Below are 26,304 nucleotides of genomic sequence, written 5' to 3'. Positions count from 1 at the left end.
CCAATCCATAAAGAAAACGATCATTAGTTCCTGCTTTTTGCACAAATGCATCCATATTAATTATCTAATATAATGCACAGTGGTCACAGCAACTTGAATACTGGATGTACATTCTCCTGATTGTAAATGCGTCCTGTTACACTCTTAATGCACCACTTTAACTTACAATTTTTAACCATATTGTTACTACTCAGGGATGGACACACACTACCCATTTACCCTAATTATATACACTACTGTTCAGAAGTTTGGGGTCACTTACAAATGTCCTTATTTTTGAAATAAAGGCAGTTTTTTTTTCAATGAAGATAATATTAAATTAATCAGAAATACAGTGTAGACATTGTTAATGTGGTAAATGACTATTCTAGCTGGAAACAGCTGATTTTTAATGGAATATCTCCATAGAGGTACAGAGGAACATTTCCAGCAACCATCACTCCTGTGTTCTAATGCTACATTGTGTTAGCTAATGGTGTTGAAAGGCTCATTGATGATTAGAAAACCCTTGTGCAGTTATGTTAGCACATGGATAAAAGTGTGAGTTTTCAAAGAAAACATCAGCTATGTCACAAAAAACTACTAAAGCTGTGTAATTAATGAGTGAGAGCGAAACAAGACGATTAAAAGAGTGAAAACATTATAAACACCTTCAAAAAGTGGTGTAACAAAACTGTATACCAGTCTAGTCTGGTGGTCGATGATAATGCCAACACCATGCTTCTGTTTTGTTGCATCCGATAAGATACAGCAAGTTTATAATAATAACTGAGACACAAATTTGCTGAACTTAAACATCTGCATTGTCTCTGTGCTGCTGATTTATCTGTTCATCCTCCAACACTAAATCTCTCTGTACAGCAGCTAATTTCAAATTATGACACATGCTTGCTCTTCTCAACCACCTGTTTTGCAAAGTTCTCAGCTAATTTTAGACTTAGGCCATGTTCCAGTATTATACTACCATACTATATAGTACGCCAGAAAAAGATTTAGTACGTCCCAATACATCTATGTCAAATGTAGCGGGCCAAAAATACCAGGATGTCCTGCTACATCCAGCCGGACTTTGCAGCATGCAAGAGCGGCAAGCTTTTCTGGCCATTCTGACCCATAGTCCTCTGCAAACAGATCATTTAATTGCTCATTTCGCTAAAAAAAAGGCCAGTCCAGTCCTGCCTGGAAGATCTTATTAAGAGGGAGACCTAGCAATAAAGGCACACCATAATACACTTATAAAAACTTTTACAATCGACAACAACAAACATGAGATGGAAGCAAAGCACAACAACAACCAAAGGACGACAGACACATAAAACAAAATCCAATTTAGAAATAGCTTCCGAGATTTGAACTCTGCCAGGAGACAAAATCATTAAGCTGCACTGTGTTCTGAAGGTTATTTCATGATCGGGGTGCAAAATAGGAGAAAGCAGCTCTACCATGTTAGGAATAAATCCTGTTCTCCCCGAACAGCAGCCATATGCATGAGCGAAAATCAAGATTGCACCTTGAAACGGCTTTGTTTATGACATACGCCACTGTAAAAGGCTCTGAGTGCTTCCAAGCCAACTTCAAACAAAGACGTGATCCTTCTAACAAGTCCTGCCGGCGCATCCAAAGCCTGATCTATCTTCCTCTGTGTCACAGAGCTGCACCGTTGTCCAAAACCTATAAAACCAGACATCAGTGAGTCACTGCGCTGTACAGTCTGGGCAGCAGACAGGAATTACTAAGAGACATCTGAGCACATTGTTGGCTTTGGCCTTTTCATTGATTTGTTAGAGACAGGAAAAACAATGACAGATTAACGACAGTCCTAAATGAAGATTATATATGAAATTCAGCAAACTATCAGTCTAATCCTGAAGGATGTTTCACACACCGTCCACTGTGAAAAGCAACGTTTTCAGCTGTAATTTTGTGAATTTAGAGTTTTTAAACCAGATTTTTTTTCTGTTTAGGTAAATTGTAGATAATATCTAGTGAAATCACAGAAAAAAATATTAATTTACATGTCTAATATAAAAAAAAGCAAAAAATAAATAAACAGGCCAAAACGATAAATAATTTCCACACAAAAAATCTCAGTTTTTATGAATGATAATTTGTTGTTTTACAACCTTTAGCCATAAAATTGCACTTTTTTAAAAAGTCTGCAAAATATATCATTATTTCTACAGGTCTTTGCAAATATTTTTAAAGAAAAACTTGAAGGTAAATATTTTGAAAGTGGTATTTTACAGAACTGATCTGTTTTGTTACATTACAGATAATATCTAGTAAAATCACAGACAAAAAGTATAAATGTTGACAGTAAAAAAACAAACAAAAAAATAGGCCAAAACTATTAATAATTTTCACATCAAAAATCTTAATTTTACAGATGTCACCCATTTTGTTAAATTACAGATAATATTTAGTAAAATCACAGACAAAAAAATTATTTTTTAATGTTGACTGTAATAAAAAAAATCTGTATTTTCATAGATGGTAATTTGTTCTTTGATCGTAGAATTGCACTTTTTTACTGGATTTAAACCATATTATTTTACAGATAATTGCCATTATTTTTCAAGAAAAATGTGTAGATTCAGTATTTAAAAATTATGAAACATCATTTTCCAGGAAAAAAACTATGTATACTGAGGACTGAAAAGTGGTGGATAAATTTTTTAATTGTTATTTTACAGATTTACTATTTTACAATTTTGTGAGTTTACAGATAATATTGAGTAAAATCACATAAAAAATGTATGAATTTACATGATGACTGTATGAAAAAGCCAGCAACAACTTTGAATAATGTCTACATCAAGCAACATTATGTTTACAAATATTAATTTGGTTTTTTTTGCAATGTGTGACAGTGAAATTACACAGTTTTACTATATTTAAATCACTTTTAAAATATTTGCTGTAATTTTTACTGGTTTTACAGTTATTGAACATGTTGAACTGTTTTTTTTTTTTACTTTTTTTTGTGTTGTTGCTGGCAGATTTTTTTATTTATTTTTTACAGCGTGTGTGTTATGACTAAATTTCCCACACTGATAAAGAGGCAGTTCATTCAGGTTGCTGTAGCCACATGAAGCATGATGGGACAGAAAACAGGATGTGTTGGTGCAAAGAGAAAGTGACTGATGGAAGAAAAGCAGCGCTGGATGAGCAGAGAGGAGAGGGATGGTGTGGAAATTCCTCCCTCTTCCACGGCATGCTTCAGAAGGCAAAAAAAGGCCAAGTATGTGCTCAGGAAGCTCCCTGCCACCGCCGACGTCACCCTTTGTGTTTTGGTGGAGGGTGACTGGGGAGGCTAATATTTTAGTATGTGTGAAAGCATACGGAGAGGACCTGATAATGCCCCGGGTGATGTAAGGCACTGTTTCTGTGCTCGCTGTGAAGGGGGAGCGGCGCTGTGAGTGCATGTGTGGTTACATGGAGGGGATTGGGTGGTTGATTACCTAATGTTTGACTTATCCCCTTACTATAATTTGCTACGCAGGCTCTGATTACAGTGGCGCCTCAAACTGAACAACCTGTGCCTTTTTATGTTCCGACACGGCCACACACAGACAGCCAAATGCAAAATGAGCGTGGAGTTCCTCGTAAATTAGACCTCTGCAGAGCTCTCTCCTCCTAAGCTCTCCGAATATTCTCCTCTGTAGATTCTGTAGAAGAGAATAAATCCCATAACTATCACCACCAATGAGCTACTGATGCTGCACTAAGCCTCAAGGAATCTCACACAGGTGCTGAAGAGCAATAACAGATAATAAAAAGAACATCAAATAACTCGTTTTATCATTTATTTTTCCACCTTGGGATGTGAGAAACACTTTCTAGATTTGGAGTCATTTGTTTCCATGTACATCTGCTTTGACAGTATGGATGATCTGTACATTTTACCAGAATATGGTCGACATAATGCATATATGATTCACATCAGTGGCAATTTAAGCCGTTACCAACTTATAAAGCAGCACATCTACATAAAGATAACAGCTCACTTTTCTGTAAAAGTGGCAAAACAGCCTCACTAAGTTGGACCTGATAACACTTACATATCACCTGCAACACAAGTTTGAAATGCATGCAGTCACATTAACAGGTAAACACACACACAAGTCATGTATTCAAGTTGTGGGAAGTGATTTAAGAAAGGCTTTTTCCACATTTCAGCACCAATGTTGACACAAAACAGCGTTTCTGTTATGGGGGGTCAGAGAATCCAGGACTTTATTTTAACCAAACAAGCTAAGACAATACAACAGGAACCAGGGTTGAGGGGAAAACCAAATCTAGCTACATATGAAATATGCAAAACCAAACAAAACTATCAAATCCAACACCAAAGTCTAAAGGAAAAAACCCAAACACTAAAACTACACTAAACAGAGTACTCACAAATCAGGGGAAAAACTAGACGGAAGGGGCAGGGAAGCAAACTCAGGGAATCCAGGGGGAGAGGAGCAGAATCCATGGGGGCTGAGGCAGTCGAGAGGTAGCAGGGTTCAGTGGAGAAAACAGGACCCAAAAAGGGGAGCAAAATCTCTGGGGGGGATGTGATTCTTTGAGGGTATGTGGGTCGATGATCCGGCAGGGAGTGAATGAATGAGCAGGGTTTAAATAGTGAACAGGAGATCTTGCGGGCAGGTGAGCTGATTACTGAAATGTGAGTCAGGTGTAGTAATCAGGTGAGTGTAGACAGGTGAGAAGGGAAAGCAAGAGACAGGGACGAGAGACAAGAGGGAAAGAGATGACAGACAGAGGGAGCCAAAGGGACAGGTCAAAATAGATGCAGAAAATCAAGGAGGAAGAAAGAAAGAGGGAGAAAGAGGGAGAAGGAACAGGAGCAGGAGCAGAATCATAACAGTTTCTTACACTTTCAGTGCTCGGACCATAATAAAAGAATGATAAAGAAGTGATTTATCACAGAGTCAGAAGAATCCCTAATAATGAATGTAATCCAAGTTTTGACAAACATCAACAGGAGTCAAAGTTAGTTTGCTGCTTTCAGCTGTTTAGGAGTCTTTCCTCAGAGTTTATTAAATACCTGCAGCATCTATGTGGATACATAACATTCATCCCAGCGCCAATTTCAAACTTTATCAACTTACATCATAATGCCTGAAGAAAGTAAAAAATAGTCTGTATCCAAAAAGCTCCTTCCAGACAAACACTGTTTTCTGTTAACGTGTTGGCCTCATATCTGAATAAACACCCAGGCACAAGCGATGTACTTCAAGTTGTGTGTAGTAATTTGGGAAGGCTTTTTCTACATTTCAATCTGTAACAGGTCAGATTAATGAGACTCTCCAATTATCAACATAATCCAGGTTTTGGCTAACAGGAGCTGAAGTTCAGTTTGTTGGTTCCAGTTGTTTAGGAGTTTTTCCTCTGAGTTTAATAAATATGTGCAGCATCAGACAGCAGCAGGATCTACACTGCCATTTAAAAGTTTAGGGTCACTTAGAAATGTCCTTATTTTTGAAAGAAAAGCAGTTTTTTTCAATGAGGATGGCATTAAATGAATCAGAAATCCAGTCTAGACACTGCTAATGTGGTAAATGACTACAGTATGTATTTTAGCTGGAAACAGCTGATTTTTAATGGAATATCTCCATAGGGGTACAGAGGAACATTTCCAGCAACCATCACTCCTGTGTTCTAATGCTACATTGTGTTAGCTAATGGTGTTGAAAGGCTAATTAATGATTAGAAAACCCTTTTGCAGTTATGTTAGCACATGAATAAAAGTGTGAGCTTTCATGGAAAACATGAAATTGTCTTGGTGACCCCAAACTTTCGAATGGTCGTGTATGTGGATATGTATAACATTCATCCCAGTGGCAATTGCAATCTTTATCAACTTAGAGCAGGGGTGTCAAACATGCGGCCCGCGGGCCAAAACCGGCTGGCCAGAGCGTCCAATCTGGCCCGTGGGACAACTTTGTAAAGTGTAAAAATTACAGAGAAGACATTAACTGCAGATTGTAAATTTGTAAAACTATAAATTTAAAATAATTTCTCGACCATGACAAGTTGTTTTGATCATAAAGTAAAATACGATATTGCTCATTGTTCTTTTGTAATTTTGTGTCTTATTTTTGTAATATTTGTCTTGCTTTTGTTGTTTTTTCTTTGTTTGTCTGACTTTTGTCATTTGTCTCGTGTTTTTGTCATTTTGTTTCTCGTTTTTTTTTTGCCGTTTTGTGTTTCCTTTTTGTCTCGCTTTTGTTTTTTGTCTTATTTTTGTCAATTTGCGTTTTGCTTTATTTGTCGTTTTGTATTTTTTGTCTCGCTTGTGTTGTCAGTCTATTTATTTGTCATTTTGTTTCTAGCTTTTGTCATTTTTTGTCTCATTTGTGTCATTTGTGTCATGTTTTGTCTCATTTTTGTCACATGTCCATTTTTTTGTCGCTTTGTAACTTTTATGTCTAGTTTTTTGGTCTCTTTTTTCTTTTGTTTCATGTCGTTTGTCACATTTTTTGTCATTTTGTTTCTCGCTTTTGCCATTTTATGTCTCGTTTTTGTTATTTTGTGTCTCATTTTTGTAATATTTTGTCTTGTTTTTGTTGTTTTTTGTCTGACTTGTCATTTTGATCATAAAGTAAAATATTATATAGATACCTGTCACTAAATGTTTTGTGCCTTTGCAGACACACTGTGATCTGTAAGTTGTAATGTGCTAAACTGAGGCATAATATTCTTAAAGCTAAATTTATTTTTCTTAAGAAATGTCAAGCTGTTCGTAATGTTTTGTAATAAGATAGTTCCTTAACTGTGAACTTTTTTTGCACTAAAACAAAGGAAAAATTTGGAGTTGTGGTTATTTATTTATCAGTTATTATGCTGTGATTTTACTGGTCCGGCCCACTTGAGATCAATTTGGGCTGAATGTAGCCCCTGAACTGAAATGAGTTTGACATCCCTGACTTGCATCGTAGTGCCGGAAGAGAGTACAACATCCTGTGGTCAAAAGCTCCTTCAGGCATGCACTGTTTTCTGTTAATCTGACAGCATCTGCATTTGTCAGCATCATGTGTAAATAAACACCCTGACAGAAGTGAAGTAAAGTTGTGTGAAGCAATATATGGGGAAGGCCTTTTCTACATTTCAGCACCAATATAGACATAAAAACATCACAGAGAGCAAAAAACTGTTTGTGTGCTTAAAATCACAAAATATTAACTTTGCCCTTCAGGTCAACATCTATTATAAACTGACAAATCCATAAAAATAAAGCTCTAACAGGTCAAACTAATGAGATTCGCCAAAAATGAATGTAATCAAGGTTTTGACTATCAGGAGCCGATGTTTAGTTTCTTGCTTCCAGCCGTTTGTATGAGTTTTTAAAGGAGTTCAGTAAATATCTGCAGCTTCAGATGACAGCAGGATCCACATGTGGATCTGACACATTCATGTACAACAGCAATGACTTCATTAATTACTAAGAATTCTAGATGATCCATGACAAGGAGACAGGATGGATCAGAATCAAACAGCAGGTCACATTGTGAACTTTTCTTCAGCTCAGACAGGTGAGCTGTCACACAGAGTAACAGTTTATTAACTACAGGTATATTATTATTTTTTTCTTAGCGGCCGTCCTCGGTCCTGAGCTTGATCACAGCTGTTGGGTTATTTTTGTTTTACTGCTGGAAAAATAACAGCTCAATTACAATCACACATGGACAGAATTTTAGTGTTTGGGAAATCATAAACATGGATATTAGGTATTTAGACAGTTTAATGATCTTGCTATTAGCTTAGTTTAGTTTTTTTGTGTGATTTTGATAATAGTCTGTCCAATATTGCATGTAAAGACAAATAGAATGCAGTATGTTGACTCTTTTTCATCACCGTGATGTCTGAATGAAGCTGTGTAAAAGTGAGCTGTGTCTCAATGACAGAATGTTGCCACTTTAACAGAATGACAAACACTGTTGTGTATTTCGTGTGTGAGAAGAGTTACAATGTCTGGCCAGAGCTGGAATGTGGTTCTGCTTTAATGCGTCATGTTTTTTTTTAGATGTCTTGGCTGGATTCACACCATCTCATATAAACACACACATCAAAAAGCATCTGTGTTCTCGAAACATTTCTCCCCTGAAGCACCAATTTTCCACTAAAATGGATTGTGTTAGTTGAACCATTACTGCCAAATTTTTCAAAAAGAAGAAAACAAACTTACAGATTATTCACACACATCCCATCCCCTATGGCTTTACTCATCTCCAGCAGGATGGAATCACAGACGCCGGTTAGTCGATGCAACATGTTCTTTAATGGAGGAGCTTGTGGTGACATTAAGCAGTTGTCACCTCCTGTTGTGCGTCTATGTTGAGGTGGCGGTTGTTGGGTCGGCGTTGTTGGAGGGAAAGCTGAACACGTCCTGCAGAAGGGCGGTGTAGTTGACATTTTTCACTGTAGCTCCGTTGGCGTCAAACCCCACATTTACACAAAACTGGAGACAACAGGAAAACACATCACTACACAACTCTGACAACATTCAAATATTTACTTAGTCAGTGCTCCTTTTGTTTCCACCCGGACTTGACTATTTTTAATATTGTACTTTATTTGTGATAAATCACTTCTTTATCATTCTTTTATTATGGTCCGAGCACTGAAAGTGTAAGAAACAACTTGGAATGCAAGGAACTACAGCCTAAATATACTTGAAAACACATCAAAATTGGCGCACACATCTGAACTGGCGAAACATTTGATATTTTATGGGACTTGCATGTCTGTGGTAAAACGGCTCAGCGGCGCCCCCTGCAATATTTGTAAAAATGGGCTCCAGTAGCATGTTTCACCTACATCTACGAAATTTGGTAAGCATATGTAACACATCAGGGCCCACAAAGAACTGTCTTGCAGCCATACCCAAAACCCAACAGGAAGTTAGTAATTTTGAATTAATTATGAGATTTTGGATCATCTTTGGTCATTTACAAGAACAAGCCCCTCATAGGTGTTAAGTCCAAGAGACCTCAAATTTGGGCAGTATATTCAACAGGCCTTAGTGGTCAAAACCTTTCAAAACCTTCCGCAAAAGTCAAAGGGTGTGGCTATGACAGACCCCGGAATTTTGATGTTTCACTATGAAACAGGAAGTGCTGTCTAACTACCCTGTACATGCTCCAATCTGCCTCAAACTTTATGTGTTTGATCAGAGTCCAGCCTTGATGACATCCATATGACAATATTCATTCTCAGTCGTAGCGCCCACTCAGAGGAAAGAGTCTTAAACACCTGGAAGCAACAAAGTAAACTAAACCTTGATTACCTTAATTATTGGTGAGTTTCATTATACTGACCTGTTACGGACTCTTGTAGTAAAATTGTATTTTCACTGACAGTTTAGTTGTCAGTTTGTATTTTTTATGTTTTGGCAGAAAATTGTATCGCTTGGTACTGAAATGTGGAAAAATATTCCCCAAACCCCTTTAATCAACTCAAAATACTGTTGCTTGTGCGTGTCCATCCATTAATGTGACAGCATTTAGCTCAGGTTTGTACCGTGTTGAAAGTGAATTTTAAAAGATTCCTGTTATAACTTTTACACAAAAGTGGGCAGGGTGTTAATTCATATATGAAGCTGATACGCTCAGACATCCTGAGATTAAAAATGGCTGATGATACACAAGGTGCCGTGGCTGTTCTCTATCTTTTTCATAGTTTACTTTCAAGCTGCTTTAGATCAGAGGGCAGAGTAGCTGAGCAGAGACTGAGCGACTAGTTTTGACTTAGAACCCAGAGAGGCAAACAGCAGCTGGAGACCATGGCAAGGAACATTAGGCAAGGACTGTATCGACATACACACCGTCAATCCCAACACACACACAGATTCTGTCCACACAAACCTCCCTTTGTTGTCACGTAGGCCGGATATCTGTTTTGTTCACCTGTTTCTGCTTAGATCTGGTCGTGGCCAATCATGTCAAATAAGCATTACACAGAGAAGATACAAATGCAAGAAAAACGAACAAAGAAGCTGCTTCTCTCCTTGCCGACCACCTCTGTGCGAGTGTGTCACCCTCAACAATAAATTGTCCTCTAGTCCATTTGACTGCTCCTTCCCACTCACTTGATTCTGCCGTTGGCTCACTTATCCCCTGAGTCATCACAGGTAGGATTAAAATGTAGATTGATTTTCACTTACACCTATTTAAAAATCTGTGCACACACTGTGAAAATCACTTACTGTGTCTTTCTGATTGACTCCCACTAAAAGTAAGTTGATTTCCCCTCCATTTTCTCTCTAAACTTGACCTGTTTTGTGTGTATTGCTGTCATTCCTCTGTCTTACCTTTAAGACGTCACTGGGCATCACTGGTGGAGCAGGATTCTCTATCCAGTTAATACCAGCAAGGAAGGCATGATAGTCAATCTCATCTCCATCTGAAAACCTAAAGCAGACATGGATCCAGGACAGAAACTGTTACCATAATTCCAAATCAAGATTCAAGAGCCTATATTGAGCTCAATCACAGATTCATACATTTATTTTTGTGGTCTACTAGAATATGTCTACAGTTTTATTGTTCAAAAAACACATTATTTCTCCCACACTATATATTACAGTAGCACCTCTTCAGCTTCTGTCTCTTTGAGGGTGAAACAGGTGAATAGGATAACGTCTTTAACCGACAATGAATCATCATTTAGGTTCCCCGGTTGATTAATACAATGATTTTTTTGCATTAATACAAAATTATTCTCGTAAGGTATTACATGTATATCTAAAAATATCCTAATTTGCAACAAATCTCAACATTTTAAAATTTTTGGGGCGTATTAGACTATATCTTTTTGGGGATTTCTCTTTTTATCATCTCATAAATCAGAAATTACTGTAGACAGTGTTTGCCATTGCTTTATGATTAAAATGTTCTACATATTAGATTATGACTGATCTATATACAAATCCCTCTGTGTGTTTATTCAAATGGTACTAAAGTGGACATTTCTGACTCCAGTTTGAGGAAAAACTAATTTTGTGAAAACAGCCTTTAGAGATGCGTACTACAGTTGAAATTTCTAGGTGCAAATAGACAAAGTGTAGTCAAATAAACGCTAGAATCTGTATTTGAGATGCTTTCTTTACATTAGTCTGAGAGAAGACATGTAATGGAATGAGTAAAATATCATCAAAATTGTGAATACATGAAAAAAATGTTTTTGCCTGTAGTGTCTTGAGTTAAGGCTTTGCTCCCGAAAAACCCAGACAGTTATGGTTGGTCAGCTGTCCCAACAAAAAGTAGGTAATGCTAGTTATCTACACTAACTTCTTATTTATGAATAGAGGGCTATAGCTCCTGCCGCAGCAGCTTTCATGGGGAAATAATGTCAGACTTTGAGGCAGTTGCTCATTCTTTGTTTGAGGGTCAGACTAGCTGCTAGCTGGGCATTATGCAAATATGTTACACAATGATGTAGATAAGTAATGGAAGACAAGCCTGTATTTCAAATGAGGCATTTCAGACAGGTAAGGAGAAGAATTTTCTTGGAAGGACTTTGTTTGGTGTGGACTTGGGGCTTTTATATGCACAAAAAAGCAGCTGTGTAACACTCTGAAGGAAAAAGAGAGAAACCTAAAAAGCAGAATATGGGCTCTTTAAATGAAGCTATTATGCACTACTTCTAATGTATCATTTTTAGTGGTATTTAGTCTGAATGATGGTTAAGACAATTTTCAGCTATGCCAAGAATAATTCTGGGCATAGAATTGCCACTATACTTTACAATCAGTGAAAATGAATCATTCAGAGCCTTCCTGAAACTGTTGTGGGACCTGAAGTGTGCGGTGATTAGTGGGCTCTTACTTGCTGAGCAGACCTCCGAGCAGGTTCTCTGGCAGGGGGAGCTGGAAGGCTTTACAAACGGTCCTTGTCTCTTTGGTGGGGAGGCGGCCAGCGCTAGAGACAAAGAGGAGCAGAAAAACACAGGCTTAAGAAGAAAAAAAACAAAACTGCAGTTTGCAAACTCTGGTGTGGACTCACGCTGGCCGCATGCCTGTTTGTGGTGAGATATCTGAATGCAGCTCAAAGAAAAAAAACAAGCTGTTTGATGGCCAATACATGACATCATAGAAAATGTGCCACCAGCAGCAACATGAGCCGGCCTTTGTTGTCTTTTTAAAAAAACTACCATTCCTATTCAGATAAACATGGAGCCATTATTTATGGAAAAAATGTCTCAAACTCATATTGTATACAGACAATGTGTGTGTGCGTGACACAGAGGATGCTTGTCCTCTAAGACCACAGTTTTTTTCCACTGTGATGCCAGACAGTCCAGAGGCTCATTCTTGTCATGCCATCTTCATTACAGGGACGCTGATGAACAATCTGACGCTAACTGAGGGTGTCAACAGAGTCGTACACAGGGACAGGTCAGCTTAGCGTTATCCATTTCAGCTAAAGGCGGGTTAAAGGTCTTGTCCTGTGGATGAGGAGCTGTAGGCGCTTCAAACATGTGACTTTATCCACAAAAAGTAGAGCAGAAAGACACACAGACAGAGGCAGACACAGTGTGGGTGTGTGTGTGAACTGCAGAGCTGCATGCCATACAGGTCTTCAGGGTCCATCTGGTTCCAATGCTCCACTCTCGCATTGCTGGAACTAATCGCTGCTCTGAGATATGGGGCCACTGGCTGCACGATTGATGTCTTGTTGTGACGCTATCTGCCTGTCTGTTTGTGTGTGTGGGTGTGTGTGTGGGTGTGTTTCTGTTTCAACAGTGTTTTTGTCTTAAGCAAACATCTGTGTGTGTGTGTGTGTGTGTGTGGTACAGTATGTGTGTGTGACGCTCACTTGTGTCGATCGCGGTGTGTGAATGCTCTGGCCATGTCAGGGATCTCCTCAAAGTGCTTCTTTCTGAGGAAGTCCTGGGCTACAGCTAGCATCAGGCCCGCGTCCACGTCGGGCTGCGTGCGCTCGGAGAAACGTCGGCACAGAACCAGAACCTCGTGCTCCGACAGACCGCAGTCCAGATCCATCAGCAGGTTCCTGCAGACACGCACATAAATGATGAGACATAAGTTCACCACATATCGCACAACTTTGAAGAATTTGCCTGCTATTCTTGTTTTATTTGCACCCTCCAAAGCTGACAAAATTGCTCAGTAATATTTGCTTCCTGACAAGGATGTTGGTTTTTTTACAAGCACTGCAGTGTCCAAGTCGACAACATTTACACAAAGTTGACACAAAGGCAAAGAAATTGTCGTTGTGGCTGCATTTTGTGACAAAAAGCGGGGTGTCAACATTAGTTTAAGTGTCACAGCTTAACAACCAACATGTCAGATCATCTAAAAAACACGAGTTAACTCGTCTGTGTTATATTTCTCTGTAATTCTTGTGCAGAATCACCAGTTGATATATTTTCAGAAATAATATGAATATCAGCATCTGGTCTGCTCCCAGTCTGCTAGATCACCTTAGTGTAAAACAACCAGGTTAAAATGATTTAGTATGCTGTAAATACTAGCTGCTTATGTAGTATTAGAATTCATTCAGGCTAATAAGGCAATCAGTGCATTGTGATTAGTTCAGTTAATCTACAGATACCAATTCAGATTAGTTTCTGTGTGATCAACTGATTGGTTGAAGAGTGGATAAAAATTAAATTGACCAAGATTTTCTTTGGCTCAGTACAGCTGCTATTAAGGCTCCCTGCCACCTATTTTATTAGTTCCTTGTGGTTGTACACATGTTGATATGGTGGATAATGATCATGATACTGCAATTGCACGTCATGATCAGATCCTAAATACTTCTACAGTAGATCTGAGTTTTTCTCCAGCTGAGCAGGCTCTGATCATTTATGTCAGTATGTATTATTGTGAGGTGAGGAGTGAACTGTTTTTGCTGTATTACTGGACCTGAATGACTCATATGCGATGAAGCCAGTGCTGGTGGGATCACTGAGAGCCACAAACTTCCTGATCTCACTCTGCTTCTCCTCCGGGACAGACCGTAGCTTGCTGAGGATGCTGCCCATGTTGGCTTTGGGAAACTTTTGATAATAACACACAAACACGCACTCTTTAATCATGTGTAGCATTCCAAAGGAAAATATGACTGTTTCACGTCTCAGTGCCAAAACCGCAACTGAAAACAAGCCTGTGATACCACAACCTTAGGAAACAAACATTCTTCCCTCAGCTCCCTTCATACCTCCTCGGCATGCTTCTCCATGTAGTTGAAGGTGTATTCATCAGCAGCCACAAGCTGGAAGTTTTTACCGCTGATGCAGAGGATAGCTCCAACATACAGATCCTGAGCTGTGAAGTACTCAGACAGCTCCTTCTTAAACAGCTCCTGGCCTGGCTTCTTCACTCGGCCTCGCTCCAGAAACTTACCACCGAGCACACCTACAGCACGAGGGAAGAAAATGTGAAATTTCAATGAAAATTAACTATACTGATAAGTATCTTTGTTCTTGGTCCACATTTTAAATGCACTAATTTTATTTTTACAACATGTTGGCAACAGTCTTGTTGCTCAATTGAGTTAAAGTTCCACTCATATTGTTTTATTTTACATCATTTTAAACGGTTGGGTATCATTTTGCAGCCATGCTGAAAAGTGCCTGACCCAGTGGTTTAGCATTCATCTGGCACCGTTAAAAACTACCATTAAATATTGATTTGCATCAATGGAAATGTAGGTCTAAGAACTCAACATCATCTGTTTCAACAGTTTTCAAAAGATTTTGGAGCTGGAAACTCAATCTGACAAAGTTAATGTTTACCATGAGAGTCATAGATTTGTATCTGGGGTCCTGGGAGTGGCTCGGTGCAGCTGTGCTCCAGACGTTTTTACCTGAGTTCCGCTGTGGAGGTTCCAACACACTGATGGAGTCATCGCACAGGTAGAAGGAGATGATGAACTCCCGCTCTCTGTCGACTGCATCACTGGTCACCATCTTGGCTCGGAAATTCAGCACGTTACTCTCCATGCCGCAACTGCAGCGACACATGTACACGACTAGAGTTGGAGGCCACCGCTAACACACACTGACACACAAATATTTCAGTGTGTAATTTGATTGTGACTGTGACTACAACTCATCCGACCTGTCCTTTTCCATAAATTTGTTGAAATCTTTCCGTGGGGGCCTGAGTAGCAGGCCCTGGCAGGAGCTCAGCGAGTCCTCCTCTGAGCCAAAGCCGTTGTAGGGGGGCACAAGCCTGGGGGGCTTCTGAGGGATCGGGTCTGGGGGAGCTTTGTACTGCACTGGGGTGAAGTCCTCTGAGAGGAACGAGCAGAAAAAGAAAAGACAAAACACTTAAAAGAAGAAAGAAACCCAGGAGGAGAGCTAAAATGATCAGAAGGAGGCAGGTAATCCATCCCTGAGCTGACCTCTGACTGCTCAGAGTCAGACAGGACCCTCCATCACTATGGCCTGTCAGCGGGGCTCCGCCTGCTTTATACTGTGACTAATGCAGCAAAACCCCCAGAACCTGCCTAGGGTGGCAGACACATCCAGGACCAGCTTGGGTTTCTCCTGCTAAGGAGTGCTGAGCCTCCTGTGGCCCCCAGTGCTGGTAGCTGTCCATGTATAGAAACACACCAACACTGGAGGCCTGAATATCTGATGTCACTGGTTCAATATTCATAAGCCAAGCAGTGATGGAGAGAACACAGAATACTTCACCTGTACTAACTCTGTACATAGAAATACTGTACTTCATCCACCCAGCAAGGGTGTCACTGATGTAAGGAATCAGTTTTATAGGAAGGGAACAGCCCTCAGTCATGTTTGCTCTTACTGCCCCCAAGTGTTCAAAATTATGCAATGCAACAGACAACTGAAGATCAATGGGTGAAATGCAAAATGAAAGAAAAACTGCCACTGGAAAAGAAAAACTCATAAAAAAAAAAATCAGCTGTATATGTGAATAATGCTGCTGCATAAGATAGTTTTTTTTTTCTGTAAATCACACAATCAAATGTTTAAGTGTTCCCTTTAAATATTTTGACATTATTAAAGCTGCATATTTTGTCTGAAAAAACAGTACAAACATTCAAACTAAAAATCAAAGTTGTCATGTCAAGACGCCACTATTTATGGAGCACATTTATAACAAAGTGATTTCTAACTGAGAAATAAGATTAACATTACGACTTCACCTAACAAATTCTAAATATTAAGATTAGCACCATATATATATATAATATTATTAGATAAAAAACACTATTTAAAACAAATTTAATTGAACAAGTTAAATATTTACGTTTAGGTCTTACAATATTATACAAAATACAAATGTACTTAACATATTTCAATATTCACGCCTGACAATATTATTTATTATAGTAAATTTACCAGACCAAGTTAAATATTAACATAGATACCCTACAATATTATATATGCTGTGAAATGACCTGAGTAATTTGAAAGTTAAGGTTAAGACACTTAAAGTTATAAAGAGAAAACCCAACAAATCCAAACATTTCCTAAGAACACACACTGGGTGAGTCCGGCAGAACCACCTGCCTCGACCAGGTGGGGTGAGGGTGAATTGGAAACAGAACAGTGGTGGTTACCGATGCCGTAATTGGAGCGATAGTAGTCTTTGGTGAAGTCGTCACAGTCGGTGATGATCACTCTCCTGCCCCACACGTTCACCTCCCCACCGATAACCAGGTCATGGTCCTTATAGAACTCCTCATGCACGGCTCCTGTCTGCAGGCAAGAGGTAAAAATACACATTTAACAGTTGTTGAATGTTGAATTTAGAGATTTAACATTGAATTTTGAGTTTACATGTGTATCATTTAGATTTAGATGGCAGTGCTGTTAATGCAGAGTCAGACTTGAATGCTCAGTTTCAGTAGAAATGATGTTCTGGTACCAGAAGCTCACCTGATGGTCTAAAGTATGTGAACAAGGAAACATGCATGCCATTTACTTGGTCCTCTGTGTCAAGGTACAAAAACAGACTCCTGCAGACTGTCTAGCTTGTAATCATTAATTTATGAATGTAACATTTCAGTGCTAGACCTTCATCAGGTATGTGCAGGAAATCCAATGTCACTTCTGCATTGACTAATTAAAGAGTCAATGTCTCGGTCACAAGGACTTTTCCACTGATGTATTTGTCCTGCTGACTTAATGGTTTTTTTTTTTTCAAGACATTGGAGCTGAATCTGTAGGACACACTTTCAAGCCAGCTGTGGACTATCATGCAAATATGAGCAATATTCGGGGCTGTATTTAAGCCCTGTGTCACTTTTTGAAAAATATTGCTCCCTCAACCTGGAACTCACTACAGCAGAGTCTGATGCTGTCAATTTGATTCCCCTGGGGGACTTCAAATGCCTCAAATACTATGGAAATATCATCTCTTAGGACTTGTTCTTTGTGTTTCTACTTTTTAACTTTATTGCTTGGTGCTTTTGCACATCCATTTTGATGTCTATTTGTGTTTTGTCATGAACCTGTCTGTCTAACTGTGTTATATTGTCTAGTACAGGTCTCTCAGTGTTGTCTGTCAGTGAATTAATGTTGTTTTGTTATGTTATTTGAGGACAGGTCTGTCTTGAGAATGAGACCCCTTGACTCAGTGAGATTACCTGTATATATGTATATATATATATATATATATATATATATATATATATATATATATATATATATATATTAAGAAATGTCCATTTGACTAAAACGTTGACTTTCAATGACAAATTTGTGCAGAAATAGACTCTTTTTCTAAAGTTTGTGGGTCCCAAACGTTACACAAATGAATTAATGAAGATACTCCAAAACTATGGGCATATGCATGGCAGCAATAAAGCATCTGCTTCAGATTTCACCTTCAATGCTGAGAAGAAGCTGTGGCAGCATTCTTGTGTGACATCAGGTTTTCACAGATTCTAGGCTTTGTGACATTTTCTAGCCAATATGAGAAGTTCCAGATAGTTTATTTAGCTTCAAAAGTGTTATCTTAACACACAAATGAAAACTGAAGTGTTAAATTTAACCCCTTGATGCCTATTGTCGCAAATTCGCAACATACCACTTTCATTCAGACTGCAGTCGAGATAGTGTATCCATTCCCCCAATGCCGGTTTGTTCATATTCAATATGTACCTTGGAAACTTTTGCAAGAACTGGTTTCTCGTAGGACGGTCGGCGTGGGACCTAATTATTATATATCCTTTGTTATTATTATATATCTGTTCTATGTGTAATAGACAAATGAACAATCTTCCCTTATTTTAGCATCAACTGGAAAGCAAAAACACAAAAACATTTTTTTATTTAATTATAAATAAATTCAGGCATCAAGGGGTTAATGTAAACATTAAAAATCATCACCAAATGTGGAGATACATGGCTTCCACTGGACAGGAGGGGTATGAATAAATATAATCTGAAAAACACCCGAAGCTGTCAAGACAAATGTACTGGAGTATTTACCAAATGATGATTTTTGCTTTTAAAATACAAAACCTTGTTAAAGATTAAACAAGTGGTTTTCAAGCCTTTTGGTTTCTTTCAAACAGCAGCGTGTAATCGGACTCACGTTTCACATGTCTGAGTCGTTAGTAGCTTGAACAAATATTAATTTTTCCATCTCACATTACAATAAATGTTCCAATGATCCAGTATCTCAGCAGAAAGATTAGAGAGAAACTGGAAACAGATTTGTGTATCAGAAGTTTGTTTGTTCTTCTTTCCTCTTCAATGCATCATGTTTGGAGCCCTCAGATGTATCTGCTGTGTCTGAACAAAACAGTGAATCTAAAGTACTTTAAAGTAGCTCATATTTCTATTTAGGAAAAAGTGTTTTTTCCCTCTAAACTTCTCACATGGTTGTTTTTCAATAAATGTCCAAATGATTCAATATCTCACCAAAAATCAAAGATTAGAGGAAAACAGAGAACAGATTTGTGTATCAGAACTTTTTCTTTCTTCCTTCTCCTATTAATCAGGTTTGGAGACCTCAGAGTCCCTGAATATAAAACTGAATGTAAAGTAGTTCAAACGTGCAGCGGCTACAACATGAAGCTGATACACTTATGCTTTACTATCAATAATTAAATGTCAAATATATTAACATATCAGTCAGAGGAACCAAACCAAGACTTTAATACTGTAACTACATTTTGCTGCTAATACTTTAAAATGTAGTATTTTTACAGTGCTGTTCTGGTAAATGTACTCAAGTAAAGGACCTGATTCTGTCTTCCACATCTTCTATTTTAGAATGCAAACATTCAGAAGGCATGGAGGTAATGAAAAACTGTAACATAAAAAGTAACTAAAGCTGTCAGACAAATACAGTGGAGTGAAAAGCCGTATTTTTGCTTCAGGGATGGAGTAGAGTAGAGGAAACATGTCTGCAGTGTGAGCGTGGCAGAGACATACTTGGAGGTTGTCCAGCATGTAGCGTTCCCCCTGATTCTTGGAGGCAAACACATTGAGAACTGTGCGCTCTGTGATCTCTCCAGGCTGCTTCATTTGGGCCGGAGGACGCTGCAGACAAATAACGAACCATCACAGGCAAGAAATGCTGCAAAAAAAAACAACACTATGTGCAAAACTGACTACTGCTCTTGATGCAAACCTAGATGCACACACCTGGTGAGAAAGAAAATATGGAGTAAATGAGGCCGAATGAAGAGACAAAGTAAAGAAGCCATCTGTCATTAAGGACGGGGTGATTCGCCAGTGGATGGTGGATTTGTGGTCAACCTTTAGGGCTGACATTTAGTAAAAGGCATCGGAGAAAACAAAATTACTGGACTGAAAAGACACACACACACAGACACACACACATGATTGAGGCCTGGCTATCTTTCAACATGAATTAGGCTTCAGTCGGCAACTGGAGGAGAAAGCCAGAATGCTTGAGGGAGACTGGAGGCTGCAGCAGTCCTGTCAGACTGAATGAGGTCTCAGTGAAGGGAGGGATGGTGGGAGAATGAGGGAGAGAAGCCACCCAGCCAGAAAGAGACGCGATGCAAGCCTTCAGGTTTGGAATAACCATCTATGAATGTAAAACATGCTAACCGGCAGAACTAAACAAACCAAATGTCTCTTATGTAACTTCTGCTGTCTAGAATCTTCACTCTACAAGCAGAGGTGTCAAACATGCGGCCCGTGGACCGAAACCGGCCTGTCAGAGGGTCCAATCTGGCTATTTACTGATCATAAAGTAAAATACTATATTGCTCATTGTTCTTTTGTTGCTTTATGTCTCATTTTTCTAATATTTTGTCTTGTTATTGTCGTTTTTTGTTGTTTTTCTCATGTTTTTGTTATGTTTCTCGTTTTTGTGGTTCTGTTTCATTTTTGTCTCACTACTTTTTGTCATTTTGTTTCTCACTTCTGTCTTTTTTGTCTCATCATTTGGGCAATTTTTTTTAACTCATTTTTGTCATTTGTGTAATTTTTCATCTCTTTTTTGTTTTGTTTTGTGCCGTTTGTCTCATTTTTTGTTGTTCTGTTTCTCATTTTTGTCAATTTGAGTCCGATTTTTGTAATATTTTATCTCGTTTTTGTTGGGGTTTTTTGTCTTTTTTTGTCTGATTTTTGTCATTTTGATCATAAAGTAAAATACCATATCATTCAGTTCCAAATACCTGTGAATAAATGTTTTGTGTCTTTGTAGAAACTCTACTGTGATCTGTAAGTTGTAATGTGTCAATGATAAACTGAAGCATAATGTTGCTGAAATTGAATTTATCTGAAGAAATTTCAGGTTGTTCATAATGTTTTGAAAAAGATAGTTCATTAAATGTGAACATTTTCAGAATGCACTTTTTTGCACTAAAACAAAGGGAAAATTAGGAGTTGTCGTAATCTATACATTATTATGCTGTAAATTTTACTGGTCCGGCCAACTTGAGATCAAATTGGGCTGAATGTGGCCCCTGAACTAAAATAAGCTTGACACCGCTGCTCTAAAGCATTCAGGGGTTTCCATAACTTCTCCTTCCTCCTCTCTCCACTCTGTTAACAGCTTTAATCATGATGCTTTACCTTTGGTAGTTTGCCACGGCGTAGGAATTTGGGCGAAGCATCTCTTCCGGAGTTTGGGTAGAACACCTCGTGGATCTCAATGGTGTCGTCAGCCAGGAAGTAGTACAGTACGAGCTCACGTGGGTCACCAAAGACGCTCTCCGTGTCGTCCCACAAGCAGCAGAAGCGCAGGACTTTGCGGTCATTGTCCAGGAACTGCTTCAGCGTGTCGCATCTCTCGTAGGGTCGAAGTGGATTCATATTTTTATCAAGCTGAAAGAGAGAAATAAGATCATATTCCTGCATAAAGATAGGAAAGCTAGTGATCATTTCAATAATCTGAAACATCCAACCTGCTGGCAGATGTGAAAGGCATGTTGTCTTTAAAAAAATCCTCAAAACTAGACTATTTATCAGTTGTTAAAAAGCAGAGAATAGTCAGGTTTGGAATTTTTCAATGGTCCATGAACTTGCCGTCTATGACGTGCAGTACTGTCAGACAATAAACCAAATTTAAGCTTAAAATTGTGATATTTAATCAAAATGACTTTATTCTACATGTCTCATTTCAACATGTAATCTGTTTTTGTTGTTCATCTTGTTTGTATGCCACCTCTTGGCCAGGTCGTTATTAAAAATGAGAATCAGTTCTCAACTAACTCACTTACCTGGTTACATAAATAAATTAATTAAATTTGCCAAAAATGAAGTGTTTGCATTAACCAGATTCTGTAAAAAACAAAAAAATAGTGTTCTCCTGGGTGTAAAAGAGAATAGTGACTCAGATACAACCATCTGTACTGTGACAGAAACAAAAAAATCCTGAGGTTTTTCGGTTGAACTACAAGCTGTGTTTGGATGGAGCAGATAGGAGACAAATATGGAAGCAAATTAAAGTAGTAAAATACCTTTAGTAGTAGTCCCCATTTTTTTTCAATAATAATAACAATCAGAAAAACTATTTTTTTTCTTTTTTTAATGATTTATGTCTGTGTCATGCTGCAAAAAAAAGATTTTTCTGAGTTTTCTCTACTTGTAGTTTGTTCTTTTTCATAGAGATTCAGGACTTTCTATTGTAAGGAAAAATGAGGCCACAGTGAATAAAAATGAGAGAGGAGTAAAAAGTTCCAAGATTCTACTTGGGGTTCAGTGGGTTAATTTCCTGCATTCTGGTGAATCTGGTTCTACATCAGTTTATGGTAAAAATGATCTTACTCTGGCAAGGAACATGGCGGAGATATGTGACAATCGGCATACATGAATCTGTGAATCTGTCTGTCCGTGCACATTACTCAAAAAACAGATTAACAGATTTGGATGAAATTTTCAGAGAAGGTCAGAAATGACACAAGGACCGCCTCATTCAATTTTGGCAGTGATGCGGCTTATAATCTGGATCCACAGATTTGTTAAGGATTGTTATTGCGAGATAACGGCACGGTGTCACTGTAACCATGACAACAGGTGAATGCCAAGTCAGCTGCCTGCTGACGATCACATGATTGTGATCCTACTACAAATCCACCGCTGTGGACTTATCAGGACTTATCCGTCGGAAATGGTAAAAGAAACAATTGATTAAATTGTGGGGTGTTTATGAGTCCTATTTATTCCCACCGCCTGCTACATATTTAGGTCACGCGATTTGGTATCCATACATAATGTACACATGCATATAACACACACCTGTGCTCAGCGCAAGGTCATTTTGTTTGTGGGTACATCTATAGTAAATGGCTACATTCTATGTTACTGTGATTTCTGATCATCAATAACTAACAAGCAAATGCTGCATTTCTGACAATGCCAGATGGGGAAATGAGCAGCCTTGGCCGAGTACTGTGCTCTCTGTTAATTATGTAAAGAAAAACACTAATGACAAATCAAAGTATGGTAAAATACGTATGGATGTAATTAGGTCTCCAACCATGGAAAAATGGTTGCATGAAATACTAACTAATATAAAAAGAAACATGTCTACAAGCATAGTTTTAGAGTTTCTCAGCTATTGAAATGATTATTTTTGACACAAAGGGTTTGTTTTAAGCATAATTTTGAAGCTCTCACACTACTATTCAAAGGTTTGGACACACCTTCTCATTCAATGGTTTTTATTTAATTATTTGCTACATTGTGGATTAATACTGAAGACATCAAAACTATAAAAGAATACACATAGAAATTATGTTGTAAACAAAGTGTTAATCTTCAGTATTGATCTACAATACAGAAAATAATTCAAATAAAATACATTGAATGAGAAGGTGTGTCCAGACTTTTGGCTGGTAGTGTATGTCAAAGACCAAATTATGAATCAGATATTTGTAAAAATAAAAAAGTAGATTTACAGTGAAAATAATTGTTTATTGTGCATGCCACAAGATTTTACCATTGCTTGGTAGAGCATAACCGTTTATTCTTGCTTTTGGTGCTCTTGTTGTTTTTTCTATTTTGTTGCAGTTTTTGATTCTACACACAGAACATTAAAATGTAAATGCCAGAACAGTGGTGTGACTGTGAAGCCTACCTGCTCCCGGAGGCTGCTGTAGGGGTCCTCAGGTACAGGGGCTGGATCATTCAAGATCACCCCGAGTCTAGTGAGAAAGTTCCTGGTGAAAGGGTCACAGTTGGTCAGAGTGAATGTGCGAGAGTACAGCACCATCTGTTGGTTGAGGTTGAAATGGTAAACGTTGTAGAACTGGTCGTTGTTTGGTGGAGGCAGTGGGATGCGGTGGCGACAAATAAGAGTTCCTGAAACATGGATCACAGTCATAGCGGTGCCAAGCAACAGTCACAGAATGGCTCATCACATCTCAGTAAGCTGCTAATGCAGGAAAAGACACAAAAACCAATATATTATAACTGAAGCCACATTCTTCAGGAGAGTTTGGACACCTTGAGGGATGCCACAGTTCTTGAACTCTGGCTCCACCACCTGTATGGTGTCGTCTTCCAGGTAGAAGTAGATCTTACACTTTCGGATTCTGTAGGTCTCGTTTTGTGCATCAGTAACATTTTCCTGGAAGTACGCTTCAAAACACAGAGTCTGCAGAGACAAAGAGGCATATTGGCGTTAATGCAGAATGATTATTTGCGTTTCACTCCCTGTGCTGTTTGAATGTGACAAAAAATCTGCTTAATCTAATAGTAAATACAAAATACAAGCTGTGTTGCATGTTTGATATTTACTTCTGTAGTATATGTGGATCACTGTAAAGGTGAAACTAATAAATTTCAACTCACCTTTTTGTCGAAGGCCACCCATGATGGCATGCTACTGCCCTGTCCTTTAGGATACACAGAATGTTTTGGTTTAATCTTCTGGCCCACCAGAGGCTCTCCTCCGATGCCTGGCTTCTCAGACCCCACCAGCAATGGGACTCCGTTGTTATAGTTAAAATGTTGGGATTTGTGGAATCTTTCCTTCCCCAGCTTTGGTACAAAAAAACAATAATCTCTGAGCAGTTTCTACAAAAGGTGATGGATTTTCTACAGAATACAATAAGCACTCCTACACCCATATAATCATGTTTAAATATCAATAAATACTGATCAAGAAAAAACACAATAAATACGTTAATTAATGATATACGTTGAATTAGCTAATGTTCTGTGGGCATAAGGCCACTGCTGGGAAGTGACTACGTACATTTACTCAAGTACAATTTGTAAAAATACACAAGACTTCATTAAATGTTTCTCTTGAACAAAAGTCTTCATTGTGACTTTTTTTGCACAGCAGATATTTTGACAATTGCTTCAGGAGAGCTCTTATTTTTGAATTCAAAATTAGAGAAGCCATTGGAACAGTTATTAATTAACCTGGGTTATTTTTTCTTAACAAACTGACTCATCATTTGATTTAGAAATGGCCAGAAAATTATTAAAAATGTTTACCAAAACTACCGTAAAGTAGTAGTGGTGGAAAGTAGCTCAATAATATTTACTTAAGCACTCTATGTAAGTGTAAAATTAAAGTACTACACAGAAACACATAAGTAAATTACACAACAGATGGCTCCTACAGCTAGGAGGCTTTGCAGCATCTGTTTTCATTACAGATTTAGAGATATTGTGATTGTTTCCCTTGTACCTCTTCAACAAAAGTCTTTATTTAGACTTTTTTGCACCACAGATATTATGGCTATTGCTTCAGTGACAATAAGAGAAGCTATTGGAATAGTTTAATTATTTTGTGCTTTTTTTTTTTTTTTAAATTAAGCAATTAATTGTTTGGTTTAAAAACTTTTACAAAATGATGAAAAATGTTCATCCCAAGTACCTTAAAATAACGGCCACTAACTGTTTGTTTTATCTGACCAGTTAGTGGGTGGAAAGTAACTAAATACAACTACTCAAGTACTGTCATTGAGTATAAATGTGTAATACTTGTCCTTAATTTTCATTTTTGGCTACATTATACTTCGTCTTCACCATTTCAGGAGAAATATTGTACTTTATGCTCAAATACATTTATCTGATAGCTTTAGCTGCTTTACACATACAGATTTTAGACAGTGGAAAATACAATTATGTTAAAATACGAAACAGTCAAAAATTTTACCAGTTTACAACCTTTTGGGACTCTTACATCACACAAAAAGCAGTGCCTAGTGCTTTTAATTTCATATATTATTTCAATTTGCTGCTAATACTTACATGCTTTTAATTATGTAGGATTTTTCAAACGAGACTTTTACTCACAATGAAGTATTTTTACGTTGCTGTATTAAAATTTTGAATAAGTAAAGGATCTAAATAATTCTTCCAAACATCACACATATCTTCTAAGTTAAAAGTCTTTAGAAAATGATTAACTGCTGCCTGTTACCAAAAATGACACAATAAAGTGTATTCAGGTAGCATTAGCCTGCAAAGTCATAAATTGCTTCTTTGGGCTACTCTTTTTTTGTATTACAAAGCCCATAAAAACTACTAAAAGCATGAGAAGGTTTATCTTATCTCCTCTACAGCCAGACTTCTGACTATAAGCTGTTTTATGGTTTAACTGCTCACCACTAACGGATATCTGTGTCAACTTGTCCCTAGCTAAAATGCTACATGTTTAACTTTGCTTGCCAGCTTAACTCAGAACATTTGGGCTAAACAGGCATGACATCTAGTTAACTTACCCGTGAATTGGGAGAATAACCCGGTAGAAATGGCAACGCCATGACAATATTATTTTAAAACGGGTCAATTATTATTTTCTATCACACAATTCAGCAGCCGTGAAGTTTCAACGGTCTGTCATTGGTTGCCATGGAAGCGTTTTGTGTGGGGCAGCGTCTCTTAGCAACGTTGGAAACAGGAAGA

General features: G+C 38.1%; 1 protein-coding gene across 1 annotated transcript; it reads right to left on the bottom strand.

Moving 5' to 3' along the window:
- Positions 1–3,789: 3,789 nt before the first annotated feature.
- efhc2 (EF-hand domain (C-terminal) containing 2) lies at positions 3,790–26,251 on the bottom strand. Its single transcript, XM_023263141.3, has 15 exons — positions 26,121–26,251; positions 24,232–24,420; positions 23,884–24,034; positions 23,516–23,739; positions 21,010–21,261; positions 19,393–19,500; positions 16,566–16,704; positions 15,092–15,266; positions 14,838–14,980; positions 14,190–14,386; positions 13,895–14,028; positions 12,825–13,019; positions 11,835–11,927; positions 10,319–10,418; positions 3,790–8,467 (listed from the first exon to the last, which is right to left on the bottom strand). Exons 1-15 carry the CDS (start codon positions 26,160–26,162, stop codon positions 8,339–8,341), a joined length of 2,271 nt encoding a protein of 756 aa, XP_023118909.2. The 5' UTR covers positions 26,163–26,251; the 3' UTR covers positions 3,790–8,338.
- Between the last annotated feature and the right edge of the window lie 53 nt (positions 26,252–26,304).

The sequence above is a fragment of the Amphiprion ocellaris genome, chromosome 11 (genome assembly GCF_022539595.1).
Source record: "Amphiprion ocellaris isolate individual 3 ecotype Okinawa chromosome 11, ASM2253959v1, whole genome shotgun sequence".
Lineage (NCBI taxonomy): Eukaryota > Metazoa > Chordata > Actinopteri > Pomacentridae > Amphiprion > Amphiprion ocellaris.
Note: the sequence above shows the minus strand (reverse complement) of the source record. Positions and strands in the feature narration are given on the sequence as shown.